Source organism: Helianthus annuus, chromosome 13 (genome assembly GCF_002127325.2).
Source record: "Helianthus annuus cultivar XRQ/B chromosome 13, HanXRQr2.0-SUNRISE, whole genome shotgun sequence".
NCBI classification, from domain to species: domain Eukaryota; kingdom Viridiplantae; phylum Streptophyta; class Magnoliopsida; order Asterales; family Asteraceae; genus Helianthus; species Helianthus annuus.
In genome coordinates, this window is record NC_035445.2 from 99,170,505 (window position 1) to 99,191,451 (window position 20,947).

At 39.3% G+C, this 20,947-nt stretch overlaps 1 protein-coding gene across 1 annotated transcript; it reads left to right on the forward strand.

The window, feature by feature from the left end:
- Positions 1 to 468: 468 nt before the first annotated feature.
- On the forward strand, positions 469 to 11,389 carry LOC110901387. The gene is made up of 7 exons (XM_022148218.1): positions 469 to 669; positions 1,264 to 1,356; positions 2,205 to 2,435; positions 2,489 to 2,677; positions 8,156 to 9,425; positions 9,525 to 10,559; positions 10,656 to 11,389. Exons 1-7 carry the CDS (start codon positions 469 to 471, stop codon positions 11,387 to 11,389), a joined length of 3,753 nt encoding a protein of 1,250 aa, XP_022003910.1.
- The last annotated feature ends 9,558 nt before the right edge of the window (positions 11,390 to 20,947 follow it).

Sequence of the window (20,947 nt, forward strand, 5' to 3'; positions counted from 1 at the left end):
AACGACTACTACAGGCAAGCGATCTATCACCGACCAAATCAACAGCCAACTGTTCAGAGGCCACAGATTGAGAATAAACCAGAAAAGGCACTGATCGTGAATCAAGACGACGAGAAGGTAGCTGCAGGTTTCAGCAAATATATCCCCAGTAGCGATGGACATGCCATGATGGCTGAAGTTGTTGAAATTTCTGAGATGGTGTCTGAACCAGAAACAATTACTGAAGATGTTTCTGTAGTTGTTGAAGAGGTTTCTGGTGAAAATGCGGTCAATATTGAAGAGATAGCTGCTGAAGTGTATTATTATCAGTCAGAGCAGGAGGTTTTGGGAAGTTTAATGAAATCTGTATTGCCTCCTGAAATTTCTGAATCTTTTGCAGGTTACTTTGAAGAACCAAGGACCGGATCATGCCCAAGATTTGAAGAGAAGAAAGAAGTCGTTGAATAATTGATCGATGTGTCGAAACAGATGACTGGAGAAGTTTTGAAAGACATAGCTGACAAAGCTCTAATGGGAAAACTCAAAGAGGTAGACTCAGAATCTGAGGAGTCAAAGTCTGTCAGTAGTGTGTCTGTCAAACGAGAGGAATCTGGAGTTCAGGAGATCAAATCTGTCAACATATCTGAGTCTGAGTCAAACAATGTTGGTAAAGCTGATTGTGTAGAGCAGGTTGTTGAAAAAGTTGTTTCAATCCCTGAAACACCGTGCAAACAGTGTTTAGAACCATGCACGGAGTGTCTTGAAAAAGACACCAAGTATCAGGAATTGAAACACCATGCTGATATAATTAAGTTTGACCTTGGCCAAGTTAAAGAGGCGTACGATACTCTTAAAAGGTCAATCAAGATGATCCAAAAGGAAAGTGTCGAAAACGATAAAGCTACAAAATTGGCTAAAGCAACATTATTTGATAAACAAAAAGAAGTCAATTTTCATTTAGACACGATTGCATCTCTTAAGAAAGAACTAGAATTGGCTAAAATTGAAAACGATCGGATTGATAAAAAGTTAATGAGTTATGTGGCTTCATCGTACGTTCTTGAACAAATTGTTCCCCAACAGCCACATGTTGCACCAGTCTTCAAGAGTGTTCCACCCCCAATGTGGAATCATTACACACAGAAGTATCCAGATGGGGTGGAAGCTGCTTTAAATCTCAAATTGAGATCGGTTGAGGATAATCTGCCTGAAAGTATAGATGTCACATTCTCCCCATCCAATACCGACAACGAATCTCAGGTTATCAAAATAGTTTTCGATCAGGTGTTGGATGAGGAGAGTGAGAAATCTGAAAAGGCTCAATCTGAGAAGGTTGTTAGTGATTCTGAAGATGAAGGGAATTTCTTAGATCGATATGTACCGAAATCGGAAAAGAGTGCGAATGATGATCCGATTATGGTGGTATACACCATGATTGGAACAGACAAACTTTATTCCGATTCCGAGTACCCACTTCAGAATGTGAAGATCGAAAATGTCGAAAAAGTGTTTAAACTGGTTGAAATGAACATTAACGAAGTTAATAACAATGAATTCTTTTCGAAACCTAAAAAGTCGTTTGTTACTTCACGTCCAACAAGTTCGGGAAAGAAAGAAGGGGTTGGTAAAGGTCAAAACAAGAAAAATAATCTTAAAAACAAAGGAATCGGGTTTGAAAAGAAACGGCTAAACAGGTGTTTAAGCCGAAAGAGAAGATGAATGAAATTTTTGTCGCTGGTCCTAGTGTTGATGATGAGAAAGATTATATTTTCAGTCAAAAAGCTGTGGACGATTTCAACGCAGCGAAAAAGTTGAAAGAAGAGTCAGTCAAATCTACTTTTGTCGAATATGACAAAAGGGTGTGTTATCGCCGCAATGAGATCGGCCACATGGCGAAACAGTGTCAGAAAGTGTTTGAGAAACTTGTTGTTGTAAAACCGGTTAAAAAACAAACTGTTCAAAAACCAAGTGTTCAAAAACAAACTGTTACTAAACCAACTGTTCAAAAGTCAAACGTTCAAAAACCTCGACCTAAATCTCCGACTGACACAAAGGGCAAAAAGCCGATGGTTTCTCCGATCCGCATTTTGAAAAGAGGGGAATCTTTGAAGTCGGAGGATAAGCCGAAATCGACTTTCGAGATTGGCGAATTCTCTAAGACTCGAAAGACTTCAAAAATTTACCCTAAGACAAAAATTTTTGAAAATCAATCTTGGGTCGCGAAGTCGAAACTGTCGGTTGAGGTCAAAAAGATGGAGAACGCTTTGAAAATTGATTCAAACATTTTTAAAGATGACGTTGTTGAGTTTGAAAATGAAGTTGATAAGTTTCTTGCTGAATTTCCACCGATAACTAATAAAGTTAAAACGATTGTGAAAGAAGAGGTTCCAAATGTCATATTTGATTTTCCGAAAACACATGAGAAGTGTGATGTTGTGTTCGGAAGTGTGTCAGAAGTTAAGAAATCCTGGGCTTCATTGTTTGAATAATTTTGATTTGATGTTTGCAGGGGCTGCCCAAGTCGATTCTGTCAAAGTGGATTATGGATAGCGGTGCTTCACGGCATATGACTGGGACGCTTGCTCTGCTCTATGATGTCAAATCCATAAACGGAAGCTATGTTGGATTTGCCGGGAATCAAGGTGGAAGGATCGTTGGTCAAGGAACGCTGTCAAATGGAGTGATTTCGTTCAACAAAGTGAACTACATAGTAGAGTTAACAAACAATTTACTCAGTATTTCACAAATCTGTGATAAAGCGTTTAGTGTACACTTTACTAAAACTGAATGTGTTGTTTTGAAACCAGGGTTTAAAATCCCTGATGAGATGGTGCTGTTGCGAGCTTCGCGGGAAAATGATCTTTATATACTTGATATGAGCGCCGCAACGCCAACATCTCATCAGAAACAGTGTTTTGTGTCTAAAACTAAAGCGACAGAAAAAGATTCGATAATGTGGCATCGAAAGATGGGCCACATTCATGTTCGCAAAATGAACTTTTTAGTACATAATGATTTGGTTGATGGTGTTAATCTGAAGAATTTTCACTTATGATGATTGTGTAGCGTGTAAGACGGGAAAGCAGACTCGGAAGTCACACCCATTGAAGATCATGAACACAATCAGGTTACCTCTTGAGAGATTGCACATGGATCTCTTCGGGCCTGTCAACGTAAAGAGCATCAGCGGAGACTTATATTGCCTGGTGGTGACTGATGACTTTACGAGATTTTTTTGGGTAGTGTGCCTGGAACGAAAAGATCAAACCTTTGAGTCATTGATGGTGCTTTTCAAGAAGATGGAAACGGTGTATAAACTGCCAATTCGGAGGATTCGGAGCGACAACGGAACGGAATTTAAAAACAACAAGATGTACGAGTTCTGCAACGAGAAAGGAATTCTTCATGAATTTAGTGCGCCGTACACACCACAGCAGAACGGTGTTGCTGAACGAAAGAATCGGACCCTGATTGAGACAGCCCGTACAATGTTAGCCGATTCCAAGCTACCAATCTTTTTCTGGAGTGAAGCAGTATCAGCAGCCTGTTACACATTGAATAGAGTTCTCACTGTCAAGCAGTACAAAAAGACATGCTTTGAGCTACTGCACCGTTATAAGCCAAATCTTGAGTTTTTGGAGCCTTTCGGGTCTCCTTGCACTTTTATTGATGAAAACGGTAAATTTGGCGCTAAATCTAATGAGGGTTTCTTTGTAGGTTACGCAAGCCCGCTGAAGAGGGTGTTCGTACCATGCCTAGGGAAGGTGATTCAAGTCCAACATGTGGATTGTCAGAAGCACACTCCATCGCCACAACTTCCCGGACAAAGATTCCTTTTCGATTACGATAAACTCTGGGAGTCGTTTCAACTGCCTGTTGAGCCGAGTGATGAGGAACTAGCTTTTCTGTACCAGTACCAACAATATACTTCACAAGAACCAGTGTCTAGTCCGCTAGAGGTTTCTCAACCTACCGGGGGTACTCACGACAATGAAGCAAGACCGAGTGGAACAACTCACGAACCACCAGAGGAACCAGCTCCATCTTTTGACGAATCTGGCGACTCAGAAGCGGAACCCGCTCCGACTTTTGACGAGGATCCAACGGAAGCTGAGGATCAAACCGTTGATCTTGACATATTGAGCTTGGAATCGGAAGTGAATGTGCCTGACAATGCTATGCCTCGGACGTTGTCTTATCATCCGTCAGAGCAGATTATTGGTGACCTGCAAAGCGGTGTCAAAACCCGACATCAAATAGATCAAGCTCTTACATGTTTCTATTCATCTATTGCTGATTTGTAGAAAGAAGTCTCATTAAAATGCTTTATTTCGCAGATCGAGCCCAGAACCTACAAAGAAGCATTGACCGAGGATAGCTGGGTGAATGCAATGCAGGAGGAGCTGCAACAATTTGAGAAACTGGGTGTCTGGAGACTTGTCGATCTACCACAGAACTAGAAGTTAATCCAAACAAAGTGGGTTTTTAAGTGCAAACGTCATGACTGAGGTGTCGTGGTGAGAAACAAAGCGCGACTAGTGGTACAAGGCTTTACTCACCAAGAAGGCATCGACTACGATGAAGTCTACGCGCCGGTTGCCAGACTCGAGGCAATTCGGATATTTCTAGCCTTCGCGTCATGGAAAGATTTTAAAGTGTACCAACTGGACGTCAAATCTGCCTTCCTTTATGGACAAATTAGAGAAGAAGTGTATGTGGGGCAACCGCCGGGGTTCACAGATCCACTGCACAAAAACAAGGTGTATCTATTGGACAAAGCGCTTTACGGACTTCACCAGGCCCCGAGAGCCTGGTACGAGATGCTTTCTCAATACTTGTTGGCCAACGGGTTCACAAGAGGGACAGTAGACAGCACTTTGTTCACCAAGGAAGAAGCAGGCCACTTGTTGATCGTGCAAATTTACGTTGACGATATCATCTTCGGTTCCACCAACGACGACCTGTGTAAAGAATTTGAAAAAGTGATGAAGAAAAATTTCGAAATGAGTTCGATGGGGGAGATGAAATTCTTTCTTGGGCTGCAGGTGGAACAAATGCCTGACGGAATCTTCATTCACCAAACGAAGTATGTGAAGGACGTGCTTGACAAGTTCGACATGACAGATTGCAGTCCTGCATCAACCCCCTTGCGCAGAATCATGGAATTTGTCCAGACGAGAATGGAGTGAAGATGGACGAGACACTGTACCGATCTATCATTGGCTCTCTAATGTATCTCACGGCTTCCCGTCCAGACATCATGTACCCTACATGTCTCTGCGCCAGATATCAGTCAAATCCAAAGCAGTCACACCTGACCATAGTGAAACGTATCTTACGGTATTTGAAAGGCTGCCCAAGCATCGGCTTGTGGTATCCTCGATCGGGTCACTTTACTTTATCTGGTTTTGCTGATTCTGACTTTGGGAGCTGCAAGCAAAACGCAAAGTCCACCACTGCTGGGTGTCAGTTCTTCGAAACTCGACTTGTCACCTGGCAGTGTAAGAAACAAACCACAAAAGCACTCTCTACATGTGAGGCTGAATACGTTTCAGCCTCCAGCTGTTGCTCGCAGATCCTTTAGATCCAACAGCAGATGCGAGACTTCGGTTTGCAGTTCTTAGATACTCTGATCTATGTGGACAATGAAGCAGCGATTAACATTACTAAAAATCCGGTTCACCATTCGAAAACAAAACATATTGAGATCCGTCACCACTTTATCCGTGATTGTCACGAGAAAAAGTTAATTCGGATTGAACACTTGCACCCCGATGACCAGAAAGCCGATTTTTACACAAAACCTTTTGATAAAAAGAGATTTTACTATCTTTTGAGGTTAAACGGGATGAAAAATCTGCAATCTGGGAGGGTTATAGAATGTGAAGCCGAGTTGGGCGGTGATCTGACGTGAACCTTTGTTGTGTTATCAATTTTCTTTGTACAGTTTCTTTTCTGCTTTTCGTTAAAAAGAAAAACACAAAAATATGTTTTAGTTTTAGGGGGAGTAATTCGCAGAAAAATACAAAAAACATGATAAAATTCAAAAATCCAAAAACATTCGAAAAACTTCAAAAAGAGTTGTGTAGAATAGGGGAAATGATAGTACATCAGCTAGACGGACATAGTACGCTAAAGAATTGTAATGTATAAAATGTAATTAAGCAGTCTCGCTAAAGATGTGCCGATAGGTTTTCGCAAAATTAGTAGATCAGTTTGGGATATAAACATAAAATTCACTTGCGTCTACGTGGGGAACACCTCCAGGATATATAGGTAACCCCTGAAATCCTGTTTGAAGGGTCCCGTATTCTGAGATACTAGGTCTTTATACTTAGTGATATCTGGGGTGTTATCCCGGGACTTCTGCTGTATGGAAATACTGACCTAGTCCCCGGATAATGCTTTATGCATTGCTTTACTTGTAAAGCCTCCCCACAGCATAAAAAATGATGACACATTGAAAAATGTTAATCATGTGCTGTTGTAATCAAAAGATCCTCTAAAGGGGACCCACCTTTAAGTCGAAGTCGTCATCTCTCTGCGTATACGGAAGTATCGACCTGAGCTCTCACGACCCTTGCATTACACCCCATTACAGATATCATCTAGGTATACTCACCTGTAAGACTGAATACTGGGATCTGGATACGGGAGTATATACTGAGGTGGGACACATGTAGATGTTTAAGTCCTAAAACACTAATTCTGTATCCCGAACAGATTGAAAGTTTTATGAGAATTTAAGAGGATCAGTATATCGGCAATCTACGCGAATTGCTTAATGCTTGGTATGAAATTAAGCTTAACGGTGCTTGTGTCTAGTCGGCAGCTGATATGATCCCCTAACACACTCACAAAAAGATTGTATGTACAGTTTTCAGTTTATCTAGATAAAAATCCAAAAAGATTTTAGTTCTCATTTTATTTTCGACAACCGACGTTGGGAATCGAACGATCAAAGCTTAGTGCAGATCATGTCTGTGTTTGATGAGGGCTGGGTAAGCTGGAGATGCTAAACAATGATTGGTACAATGTTTGTCAGTTTGTTTGGAAGTTCAAAATGTTCAAAAGTTCATTCATTTGAACTATTTTCAGAATGAAATGACTGTGTACTTCATAATTCGGTCAACCAAGGTCATTAACTTGGACTTGGTAGGCCAAGCAGTTGACCAAGGTCATTGACTTGGACTTGGTTAACTGAGTGTGACGGTGTTTAATTAGAAAAGTGTTAAAATGTTAAGTTTTTAAAAAATCATGATATGATTTTGCTCATATGTCACTTTAAAGGGTATTTCGCTCATAGATGCTTCAATGTGATTTCGCTTGTATGGCCCATGTGATTTCGCTCATATGTCATTGGTCATCAGGAGCGAAATCAGGCCAACTATATAAGAAGGCTGATTCCGCTCATGAGTCACTTTCCTGTTTTCGTTCATTTGTCATCTCTCTCAGGCGATCATAAGCGAAACCCTAATAACCTCTGTTTACAGTCGAATTGCTGCCCGTTTTCACCAGATCTTATCATTTTCTTAGTAATCAATCATGGGCAAGGTTGTTTAAACTCTATTTTGATCGATATCATGCTTTCTTGAACTGTCGGCAACTGTTGTTGATCGATACATAGATTTAGGACTTAAAATGTTAAATCAGAACTTGAATACAATCATGTGCAGTCGTTTTAATGTATAGATTACATCTTTGTGTTTGATTGTATCATTTTTGGTGTTGATTGAAGTTTGCCGATGTATAGAATGAATATTCTTAGATCTGTAGGGTTTTAATGGACAAAATTGAAATTAAACTTACCCTAGTATCGGAATTATCAGGTTAACAAGATAATGGGTTCAATTTTGGGATTTGTTGAGTTTTTTGAATGTCTGATAATGATTTCGCCCCAAACTGTCATGATTCGATGATTTCGCTCTTAGGGCTCTTAGAGTAATTGGGGATTCCGCTCATGAGTGCATGTTGTGTTTTCGCTCATTATACACATATATGATTCCGCTTTTATGTACATAAACTGATTTCGCTCTTAGTGTTATTATGTGGTTTCGCTCTTAGTGCACTATACTAATTTCGTTTTTGATGTACCAAGTGTAATAACTTGTAATTTTGATTTTGGTGAAAAATGTTCTAAGTGTTGATGCATGTTGTATGTGATGTTGATGTGCAGGGTTCCAATGTTGTCTTTGATCCTCTTCACAACACCTGTTGTGATTTGGATATGCAGAAAAACCCAGAGTTAGCAAAGTTTAGTGGTATATTGGAATTCATGGGTCGTATTCCCATCCAGAAAGCGCTTACTGATCAACGACCACTATACAGATCTCACATAGAACGTTTCTGGAAAAATGTAAGCTACGATGATCAGAACAAAGTAATTTCATCAATTGTCGAGGTGCATGGTAAAAATGAGAAAATTCTTGTCACTGAAGCACTTATTCGTGAAGTAGTTAACTTTCCGGATGAAGCAGAATCGCCAATAAGATTTTCGGAACGTATGGTGAAAGGCTGCATGCTAAGAATGGGTTATCAGGGAGCTTTGAATGCTGGAAATTATTTGAAGTCGAAGTTTCAGAAACCATACAAGTTCCTTATTCACTGTGTATTGATGTCATTGAGCCACACAAAAGGAAGTTATGATTCGATGCGTGATTATCAAATGAATATGGTTACTGCGCTAGTGCTGAACAAGAAGTATAATTTCTCACATATTGTATTTCACTATATGGCTGAGAATATTAAGACAGACAGCAAGAGTTGGATGTATTCGAGGTTCGTGCAGATGTTGATTGATCACGCGTATCCAGAGATTGACAGAAACATAAAGAATGATCTTTTGGTACAATCTCACATGAGTAATGATTCGCTTAAACAACTTGCAAGATATCACCCGAATCATCCAGAACCGAAAGATGGTGCAGAATTCTTTGGTTTTATAAAAGATGCAAATTACGTTGATCCAGATCCAGTTGATCATCAGAACTGGAGAAACGAAGCTGAAAGGAAAGAGGCAGCGTATGATGAAGAGTTGAAAATTCTTAAGGATTTCAAAAACAGCAAGAATGAGTGGTATGTGAAAGAAACAGGGAGAAGACGCAGAAGAGCTACTCCTAAAGCTCAAGAGGGTGAAGGATCGTCGTCAAAACCAAAGAAGAAGCAAAAGAAAGCAGCAGAAATGTCTTTGATTGATGAACCTGAAGAAGATGAAACAGTGGTAGCTGCGGAAGAAGATCCATTTAATGTTGAAGAACATTTGTTGTTCGATACTGAAGTCTTGGAAACCGGACCAACTGTGGAAGTTGAAGCTGAGCGTGTTGTGAATGTTGAAGCTCAGAAAGGGAAAGATAAAGTTATTGATGACATTGAGGGAGATGATGTTGATAAAGACACAACGAGTTCCTCGAGTTCTTCAGATGAAGAAGTAGTAGATGAAACCGAACGTTGAAAAAGAATCCAAGATGAGATAGAAAAAGAGAAACAACTGAGGAAGAGAAAGAGACAGGAAAAGGACGATGATGATGCTTATGTTCCTTCTCCAGAACATGCCTCTGAATTACAATCTCCTCCAGGTGGTCGAAAGAAAGCTGGAGCACGAAAGAAAGTTGTATCTCCTAAGATCAGAAAGGTTACACCAAAGATATCAAAACCGAAGATTGTGCTAAAGAAGAAACCAACAAAAGAAACCAGGAAAACACAAACACCACCACATGAACCAACACCACATCAATCGCCAATCCATTCACCACCCAGACAACCTACACCACCACAACCATCCTCACCACCGAAACAACCAACACCTCCAAGACAACCATCACCTATACATCATTCACCACTACATCTTTCACCTCCACCACAACAAACCCTATTCACCTCACAAGAAATCTTTCAAACACCACCACTCACCCAAGGTCAACTAACACCTAGTTCTACGGGGTACCGAGGTTTTCCAGCTGTTCCTTCGAATTTGGGAGTAAGCCTTGATGATGTAGGAGATTTTGATATTGCAAACACCTCACAAGTCAAGAATGTTGAAAAGAAAGTTGATGAAGTGATTGCTGAAAATAAGAAGTTATCTGCTGAGAACAAGAAAGTTGCAGATCGAGAAAGAATTCTTGAAATGCGTGTGAAGAAGTTGGAGGGTGATAACAAACAGTTGTTGAAAAAGATTGATTCTGATCAGTCAGAGATAGATATCTTGAAGGTGAGAGTTGCTGAGCTTGAGGAAGAAAAAGCTCGACGAGATGAACAAAATGAATACTTCAAGTTAAAGAACAAAGAGCTTGAAACAGCTAAGGCGTTCAGAGATCATGAATTCTATATGCTGAATAAAGTAGTCGAAAGTATGCTCGGAATGTCTGTAGAGCAAAGGTTTGAAGAGCTGCAAGTTGAAGAGCTCAGAGCAGAACATCAAGCTAAAATTGATGAACAAATGAAAGACAAAGGCAAAGGCACTGAAGGAAGTTCTGCAGTGACAGAAAGATCGATTGTTCCTTCTATGGTTGTTGAAAATCCCGAGCCTATCTCTGCTATTTCTGGTTTGTTTGAGGAAGATACTCTTCTTGATGAGTTAATCGGTGATAGTGATGAAGAAGATGATGATGAGGAGGATGACGAGGGAGATGATGAAGATGAGAAAGTCTATTCTGCGAGTAGTCATGGTTCTAGTAAAGACGATGATGATGATGATGCTCAGGGTGGTACGGGTGTGAAAGTATCTGAAGCTTCCACTGAAAAGACTGTTGATGATTTGATGAACGATTCAGTGAATGAAGAATCAAGGGGAGCTGATAGACAGGGGGAGTCAGGTGATGCACAGAATGTTCAACAAGCTCAGAAGTTGATTCTGAGATTGGATACTTATCGTGAAGAAGGAGATCATTTCCGTACTTACACGTTGAAAGCAATTAAGGAAATGACTCACATGGTAAATCCTGATTTTAAGTTCGACTTCGAAGAAGAATTGGATGCTGAGTTTGAAGAAGAGTTGAATGCCTTCGACATCAATCAACAGCCTAAGTATGAGTATAGATATGTTGAAGAGGCTGATATGTATGACAGAGTTGAAGTCAAAGATTGGACAGATGACGAAAGTGTTAGTGAAGATACTTCACAGTTGCCAACCTTGATGGAAGTCTTTACTGAGGAGAATCGTGACAAGTTGCGAAGAAAAGTTGCAGAAATTTTGAAAGATGTGAACTTTGACGGCACTCCAAAAGATATGGCAAAAGAAGAAAGGAAAAAGTGGTCCAAAGAAAGTCACGAGAGGAAGTTCAAACGGCCCTTGAAGTACTATCAACGTGATCGAAGCGTATCTCTCGGTGATATCATTAGATGGGGTTTCTTACCTCAGATTAATGCGTATGCGATAAGAAGAGAATGTGGCGTGCAATATTTTGAGATGTAACATGATATTATGTCACTTCCATGGTGGGATGTGGATGAATTGTCAAAGATTAGAACTTTGGGATATCCTGTCAGGAAGAACGACGTTGGTATGTGGGGATTGATAAAGTTCGAGGCTTTGAGAGACTTCAAACACAGGAAGCCATACTATCCAAAGAGAGTTACAAGAAGAGATCCAGTGACAGGTGTTGAAGAGACGATACTGAATGTGAAAAAGCCTAAAACGATGAAGACTATACCAGTGCCATCAATGGAGCAAGAGTTTTACAAAGGCTTCATGGGCTGGGTTTATAGTTGTATTACTACTGAAGCAGTGATTACTTATCGAGCAGGGAGCGAATTACGAGAGATACATGTGTATGATCCTATGTGGCTTGTGAACTGCTCTGCAAAGGATATCGAGTGTCTTTTCATAAACAAAATTCACTATCAGCCAGAAGACAAAGAGCAGGCCATGCAATTTCAGCGAGTTGCGACCCTTTGCTTTCAGAAAAGTATAAATTCTGAGAGTAAATGGAAGTCTTCATGGTGGTCGCTCGATGAGAAGATGAAAAGGAAAGCTGCTCGTGAACGTCAAAAGCTTGAAGAGAACAGAGGCAAATGGATGCACATTCAAGCTGAAGAGGATAAGAAGAGAAAGAAAGAGAATGACAGGATAAGGAATTTGCTTAGGAAGAAGCCTAAGCAGCATGACGAAAAGTTCAAGTCCCTGTGAAGACCCGAAGACCAAGACTGAAGACTGCGGCTGTATCCAAGGGGTAGTTTGTTGGTGCACGAATGTCTAAAGCCTGCGTCTTAGTCTTAGTTGATCAATGTATAGGGTCTAGATGTGTTAATTATGAATGTATAGGGGTTGAATATGTAAAAGTTAGAATTTCATGTCATGATTTCGCTCATAGTGACATGGTCATATAAGCAAAACCCTTGCCCCTATATATAGTGTAGTTGTTTTCTCATTATGTACGTTCATGTCTCCAGTGTATCCGAACTGCTGCTCGTGTATTTTGTGAAAGTTTAATGAGAAAACTGTTTTAAAGTGATCTACTTCTGTTTCTACTCCATTTCTGCTTTGATTCATGCCGATTTTGTATTTCCGTTGCATTTTCGGTAGTATCTAGCTCTGATTGACTCACACGACTGTCAATAACGGTCCTACATATACTCATATCTAGTAACTAAACGCATTAACAAAACTTTGAACTCACCATCGTCGTCTGACACACTTGTCTGCATGCTTGCAGGTTTGTAGGTTTATAACATTGGGACTTGTTGTCTGGGATGGTGGAGTGGTCATGGGTCGAGATACATGGAATCTCAATACAAGCTTAATGGTTTATGTATACATGGTTTACGAAACACTTAACAAATGCGTTATGCTTCTGTTGTATACAACGAATGATATGTAACGTTTGTAACACTTTATGTTAATGAATGAAAGTTTTATTTAAATATATTTATGAGTTCAATGTGATTGGTGGCTTGGATCCTGGTACGTCACACGCCTCGCAGGGGTTTCCGCATGTGGTATTTTGGGGGTGTGACAGTTTGGTATCAGAGCCACTGGTTATAGTGAACTTGGTTTTAAAACGTTTTTATAAAACCAGACTATAACCGAACAGTTTTGACAACAAGAATACGACCATGACACTGAGCTCCAGATAGCAAGGTTCGTCTCTCATTTACTCATTGCACAACATAGCTAGTGAACACTTACATATGATATTGCATGTGATTGCGCGTTTAGCACAACAGTATGAATTCATTTATTACTTGCATGTGTTATGTGACTGATAGGGTGGTATTTCCCTAAACATTCATGACTCACGTTTCGTAATGCTCTTTGTTGCTACTTGAGTTTGAAGAACCATTTGACATGAGTTAGGAGGAGTTGAGATGAGTATGCAAATCACAATACTATTGTGGGTGCACACATAATTATAGTGTGGGGTGCATGCGAGTCCCAGTGAGGCTTAACAAGTGAAAAAGGGGTTCCGTTCCATTATTGGTTGATGTGAAACACAACAGTCTATAGGAGTCATAGTAGTGATTGTCTCATACTCGAATGTGATTTTCTCACTCCTCTCTGAATCCTTTCGAATCTCGATGTTATCGAGTATCACCCGAACACCCATCTGAACGCCTAGCGAACTGTGTATAATGTTAGGTGCTTGTACGAACATCCCTGAGTTGGATGTTGCAACGAAAATGATTGGTCTTTACCGTTCTTACATTCCCTCGTTTGCTGGAACTTAACGTATTGGCGTCTTAAATCCCGAAGTGTGATCACTTCTGCAACACTCTCGCAACATACCATGTATAACTCAGTCAACTTGTAAGAACGACGGACAAGAGGGTAAATGTAGTACTTTACCGACTTCAGCATTTGAACGACCCTAGTTACCAGCAACAAACATCAGCGACTTGACTCCAAATGAATCCTTAACCCTAGTCAACAACTTATGGTAGCCGACTTTTACGAATCAATCGGGACATAAACGATGACAATTGACCCTGATGTGGAATGTGTAACTTCCAGAACAATGAGTAACGCCTTAGAACGTGGCACGGAATGTGAAAATATGGACATTGTTGGTGAAAGATCGCAGGACTCCGTTTCAAGCAACAACATTAGAAGCAACAGTCACGATGCCAACAAGGTACTCGCAAATCATGACTTTCGGTATGGAAATGATGGTGGCTTCAATAAGGAATGGCCGATGATAAGGCAAGACGCCAACAACCCAGGGAGCAAAGACAGTTTTGGGAATTCTAGTAGCAGTAGCTACAATACTGGATGTGGTACTCGTGAAGGGCATTTAGGATTGGCGTGGGTGATGCCAGGATTATAACAACATGGTGGCCTACACATCCTTAGTAACTAATTGCTTCGTCACTGTTTTGCTTAACCCTGATGCTTCTTGAAACCGAACCTGCTGTGGAATCAGCTGATGGCAAGTTAACTGAAACCTCGTATGTTCGTTGGGATGCAAACTCGACCTTGTGGGACAAGTGTTCGACATCGACCTTCCTTCTGCTATCCTTGATAGTTTCGATGCAGTAGTAAGGGGGGATTGGGTATCCAGATAACGCGCGGATATACCTTGTGAGGAGAAAATTTTGAGTGCCCCTCTCCCTAGTGGCGAATTGTCGTCTTTCCTACAACATCAGTGTGGTGTAAAGGTTGTATCATTTCAGCAATGAAAGCCAGAAGTGTCTATGGAGGGACTACCCCGCTATGTTGGCAACTGGTACTAACGTTTGGGCTATGGAAAGAGGATCGAGGATCCACCAATTATTCGTGATTCCTCTCAGCGTGTTACCCTAGGAACTTCCAGGTTTACCCCCCCCCCCCCCACGGTTGATTAGGTAAAATCTCAGTTTGATCTCACGACCAGAGGCAGCCTTGGTTTCTCGTACTCCTTATCGTCTGGCGCCTGGGAAGTTGCAAGTACTGTCCGATCGACTCCAGGAAACTACAGGATGGGAGTTTTATAGATCTAGCTCCTCGTTTTAGGGAAACACGCTCTATTGCGGAAACGAAGGACGAGTCCTTTCGTACGTGTGCAGTCTACCACAAGGTGGTTATCATAGACCGTCACCCATTACCTCACAATTGACGACCTACTTGGCCAGCTGCAAGGTTAAAATCATTTACTCAGAAACCGACTTGAGACCGGGCAATCATCAGATGGAAGTCCAGGAGGAGGATGTTCCCAAGACGGCATTTCAAACGCAGTACGGCTAATACGACTTTCTGTATATGATAATTGTTAGGAAACTTTATTTGTAAGTATTGAAGAAAATCTCAATCAACTGGATCTCTGAAGAAGATAACAGTCCTGAAGAACACAGCAAGATGAAGAAAAACAGTTGGGACAACCGAAAAGCAAAGTATCTACTACAAAGAATCTCAAGTTGATAAAGAGTTGATTTGGATTATCAGAGAAGGTCGTTTCTGATGGATCTGATGATATTTCTGATGAAATATCATCAATTTCTGACAAATTCTGATCATCAAACTTTCTGATGATTTGTTCACCAGAATTTCTGATGAAGTGGCTCATCAGAAATTCTGATGACAGACCCACTTGTCTAAAATCACAACTCTATCCTGCCACCCATGACCGAAGCATGACATTATTGGTTTTCATGATTACAAATGCAACTTGAACGATAGATTCAATGAATATGTCAAATTGCTACTTTATGCAGGACTTATTGCATGAATAAACAATTGTTTATTCATGTCCACAGCCGTCTATAAATAGAAGGCTTGAGAGGCAGAAGATAATTGAGTTTGAAGCTTAACATTCACATACAAACACTCAAACTCCAACTGCTCTTCTCACCCACAGAAATCAAGATTCATTTGTATTAGATAATAATCTTACAATCACCTTGTTAAACTAATTTGTTTCAAAGTGATATAAACTTGATAATTCTGTAGGTCTTGTTTCTTGAAAGTCTGATTTCCATTTCCGCACATCTTTTTCACATATAGTGAAATCACTTGCCATATTACGTAAAAAGAAGTTGTTAAGGCCATACTGGGTCCAACAATTGGTATCAGAGCAGATTGAATAAATTATTTTCAAAAGATCAATCGCTCTTCTTCTTTTTTCTAAACATGGCCAGCTTTCAAACCTGGAATAATGCTTTCAATATTGGTTCTATGTCAAAACCTCCGACTCTGGTCAGGGAGGAATACCCCCAATGGAAAATCAGGATGGTCAATTTCCTTAATGGTCATGACCGAGCTCTGTTTAGATCCATTGAAAGGGGTCCACATATACCAATGACTGAAATACCTGCAATTCCAGCAACTGACCAACTACCTGCTATCCCTGCCTCCCGAGCTCCCAAAAGTGAAATACTTTGGAGTGAGGAAGACAAGGAACTGGTAGCAGGGGATGAAAGAGCAAAATCACTCTTAATAATGGCCATCCCCAATGACATATTTTCACAAGTTGATGCTTGTGCATCAGCCAAGGAAATATGGGATTAGTTGGAAAATCTTTGTGAAGGAGGAGAAAGGATGAAGAGAAACAAGAGAACAAACAACGTCTCATCCTATGAAAGGTTTAAAAGTTTACCTAATGAAAAGTTAAATGACACATATCAAAGGTTCACAAAACTTTTAAACGAGCTAAAGAAATTTGGAATAACTAAATCAAATGATGAAAGAAACATAAAATTTCTTGATGCTTTGCCTAGAGAATGGAGAAATCTCACAATGACTTTGTCCTCAACCTTAGAACTAGGAAACATGAGTCTTCATGACTTATATAGCATCTTGATCCCCAGAGAGGAAGAAATATTTGAAGAAACTATTCAAAGAGGGGGATCTTTAGCTCTTATCTCTAACTCACAAAGACAAACAACTTCCAATGATCCACAACCATCAAACAGCCAGGCCTTTGAAACTTCTGATTCATCATCAGATTTTTCAGCCTTTGCTGATGCAATAGCACTGCTCACCAAAACATTTGAGCAAAGGTTGAGGGGAGGAAGCCAGAGGTACCAGAGGAGTGATAGAAGGAGGATGGATGATAGATCTAAAGAAGATGTTAGATCTAAGGATAAAGGAAAGGCTGGGGTGGTGTGTTACAAGTGCAAGCAAAAAGGTCATGATGCATCTGAGTGCAAGACCAAGAAGCTAAAAGATGTTGCTTACTATGAAAAGAAGCTTAAGGAAGCTAAGAAGCAACAACAGCAAGTCAGCTTAATTGCTGGAACAGATACATGGCTATCTGATGACTCTTCTGATGAAGAAGAAGAAGAAATGGCCAACTTCTGTCTCATGGCACTTTCTGATGACATACCAGAGACTTCAGGACAACAGGTAAGTTTAGACAATCTTGATCTTGAACACAAGCTAAATGAGCTCATGTCAGATTTTTTAAACTTGCTAGTTAAACACCAATCAGATGGTAAAAAACCTGATGAGTTGCAGAGGACATTGAATAAAATCATTCTTGAAAACCAATTACTGATAGAACAAAGTTTAGATCAAAGAGCTAAAATTGAGTTCTATGAAAGTGAAAGAAGAGATCTTTACAAGAAAATCAATGATAAAGAAATTAATGTAAGAGGTTTTCAAGAAGCAAAATAATTCATAAATTTCATAGAGTCCACTCCAAAGAACAAAGGAGAAGGGTTGGGTTATGTAAGAACAAACAATAACAAACCTACTGTCTTTGTAAAAGCTACTCAACAGACTTCTGATAAATACTTATCAGAATCTGATTCTGAAACTTGCAAATCAACATGTTCTGAATACTCCTTTGACAAGCCAAATTTTGAACCAAAAAGAAGTGAATGCAATCAAGAGTTTGTAAAACTCCAGAAGCAGTTCACTCATCTTTTCAAAACTATCCCTTCATTCCATCACAAGAAGGAAAATCAGAAATTTCTGATGATTCATGTATGTGTGTTGAAATACTGAAGATTGTTCAACACCATCTCCAAAAGAAAAACAAAAATTCTGTTAATGGCTCAGCATTCAACAGAAATTCTGATGAAAGGTCATCTAGAAGAAATAATAGAACAAGAATCTCATCAGAAAGTGTACCCAAGCATGCCTGGGTACCTAAAACCCTCTAATCATTTCATTTCAGGACCATCATGTGTAGCAGATCTGGTACTGCGACTCAGGAAGCTCCAAGCACATGACTGGAGATAGGAGCTTACTCAGCAACTTTGTCTCAAAGCTGGGTAAAATGGTGAACTTTGGAAACGGAGTAAAAGGAAGGATAATGGGATACGGATGTATCAGGTATGGATGTTTGACCATTGAAAGAGTAGCTTATGTTGAAGGCTTAAAGTATAATTTGCTGAGCTGTGGTCAATTCTGTGACAAAGGTTTTCAGGTAACATTTTTACCAGAATAATGCTTGCTATAGGAATTGATGATAATAAAATATATTTGAGTGGGAAAAGGATAAGACAATCAATTTATTACTTTGACTTCAAAGAAGAAAATGAACATTCTAAACTATGTTTATTTTCAAAAATTAACAAAGGAAGTAGTTGGTTGTGGCATAAAAGATTGGCTCACTTAAATTTCAAAAACCTAAACAAATTAGCAAGTAAAGGTCTGGTAAAAGGGTTACCTTTCATATCCTCTAAAAAGGATAAAATTTGTGATGCTTGTGAGATGGGAAAGTAAAAAAGAAGCTCTCACAAGTCAATTTCTGAATCTTCCATTACACAAAATTTGGAACTTTTACACATGGATTTATGTGGACCCATAGGTACAGAAAGTTTTTCTGGAAAAAAATATATACTAGTAATAGTTGATGATTTTTCCAGAGATACATGGGTTGAATTTTTGAGAAAGAAAAGTGAAACACCTGATTTGATCATTAATTTTATAAAGAAAATTGAAAATCTGTTAAAACTAACAGTAAGAAGGATCAGATCAGACAATGGGACAGAATTCAAAAATTCAAAAATTGAAAGCTTTCTTGTAAACAAAGGAATCTCTCATGACTTTTCTGCTCCCAGAACCCCTCAACAAAATGGGGTTGTGGAAAGAAAAAATAGAACCTTAGTAGAAGCTGCCAGATCAATGCTTGCGTATGCCAAAATGCCCTCTCACTTTTGGGCAGAAGCAATTGCAAATGCATGTTTTACTCAAAACAGAACTCTCATCAACAAAAGGCTAAACAAAACACCCTACAACATTATAAATAATAGAATTCCAAGTGTAAAATTTTTACACACATTTGGTTGTAGATGTTTTGTTTTCAATGATTTTGAAAGCCTTGAAAAATTTAACAGAAAAGCAGAAAAAGGTATTTTTCTTGGATATTCACTGTCCTCAAAAGCTTATAGAATTTTTATTCTTAATACAAGGACAATCAGAGAAAGTTTATATGTCTCATTTGATGACTCATCAGAGACTGAAGTTTCTGATGAATACATTAAAGAAATAAACTTTTCTAACAGACAAGAAAATTATGAGCATCTCTTTGAAATGATATCAGAAGATCTTTTAGAACATGATAAAGCTTGTACATTTAAATCATCAGAAATATCATGTACTAACCCTGAAGAACAAGTAAATAGCACAACAGAAAATCAAAATTCTGGTGCTTTACATGAAACAGAGGTAACTGAACAGGGGAAAACTTCAAATCCATCAGAACCAACAATTGTTCAAAATAGGTTAAGATGGATCAAAGGGCATGTTCATTCTGATATCATTGGCAATCCAGCTGATGGTGTGAGAACAAGATCTGCAACTGCACATGAATGTGCATATGCTGGGTTCTTAAGCACAATAGAACCCAAATCTGCCAAAGAAGCTCTGAATGATCCAGATTGGATACAAGCTATGCAAGAAGAACTGGATCAATTCGAAAAGAGCAAGGTATGGGATCTGGTACCCAAGCCCAAAGACAAATCTGTCATAGGCTCAAAATGGGTATACAGGAATAAATCTGATGAAAATGGCATAATCACAAGGAACAAAGCAAGGTTAGTAGTCAAAGGTTACTGTCAACAAGAAGGTATTGATTATGATGAAACCTTTGCACCAGTAGCTAGATTAGAAGCTGTAAGAAATTTTCTTGCTTATGCTGCATCCAAGGATTTCAAAGTTTATCAAATGGATGTAAAATTAGCTTTCCTAAATGGTAAAATTGAAGAAGAAGTTTATGTGCAACAACCTAAAGGCTTTGTTGATCCAAAATTTCAAAATCATGTTTATAGATTAAACAAAGCCTTGTATGGATTAAAGCAAGCTCCAAGAGCCTGGTATGAAACATTATCAAACTTCTTACTCAATTCTGGATTTATCAAAGGTACTATTGACACCACACTGTTTCTCAAAACACACAAAAACCATACCTTGTTGGTTCAGATATATGTTGATGACATTATATTTGGATCAACAAATGAAAAATTTTGCAAAAAGTTTCAAAAATTAATGACCAGCCATTTTGAAATGAGCATGATGGGTGAATTAACCTTTTTCTTAGGGTTACAAGTCAAACAAAGAATTGATGGAATATTTTTGAGTCAATCAAAATATGTCAAAACAATTCTACAAAAATATTCACTTGAAAACTGCTCTGTTTCAAAAACTCCCATGGCAACAGGGAACAAATTGGATTCTGATAAAGATGGAATAAGTGTAGATATTAAAACCTATAGGGGGATGATAGGGTCATTGTTATACTTAACTGCAAGTAGACCAGACATCATGTTTGCTACATGCTTTCTGGCCAGATATCAATGTGACCCTAAGGAATCTCATTTAAAAGCTGTAAAAAGGGTTTTCAAATATCTAAAAGGCACTTCAGAACTTGGTCTCTGGTATCCAAAGGATACAAACCTTGAATTAATTGCATACACATATGCAGATTATGCAGGATGTAAGATTGACAGAAAAAGCACATCTGGTGCTTGTCAAATCTTGGGGGAAAAATTGGTATGTTGGGCAAGCAAGAAGCAAAACTGTGTTGCCACATCAACAACAGAGTCAGAATATGTTGCAGCAGCAAGCTGTTGTTCACAAGTGCTGTGGATGCAAACTCAACTGAATGACTATGGA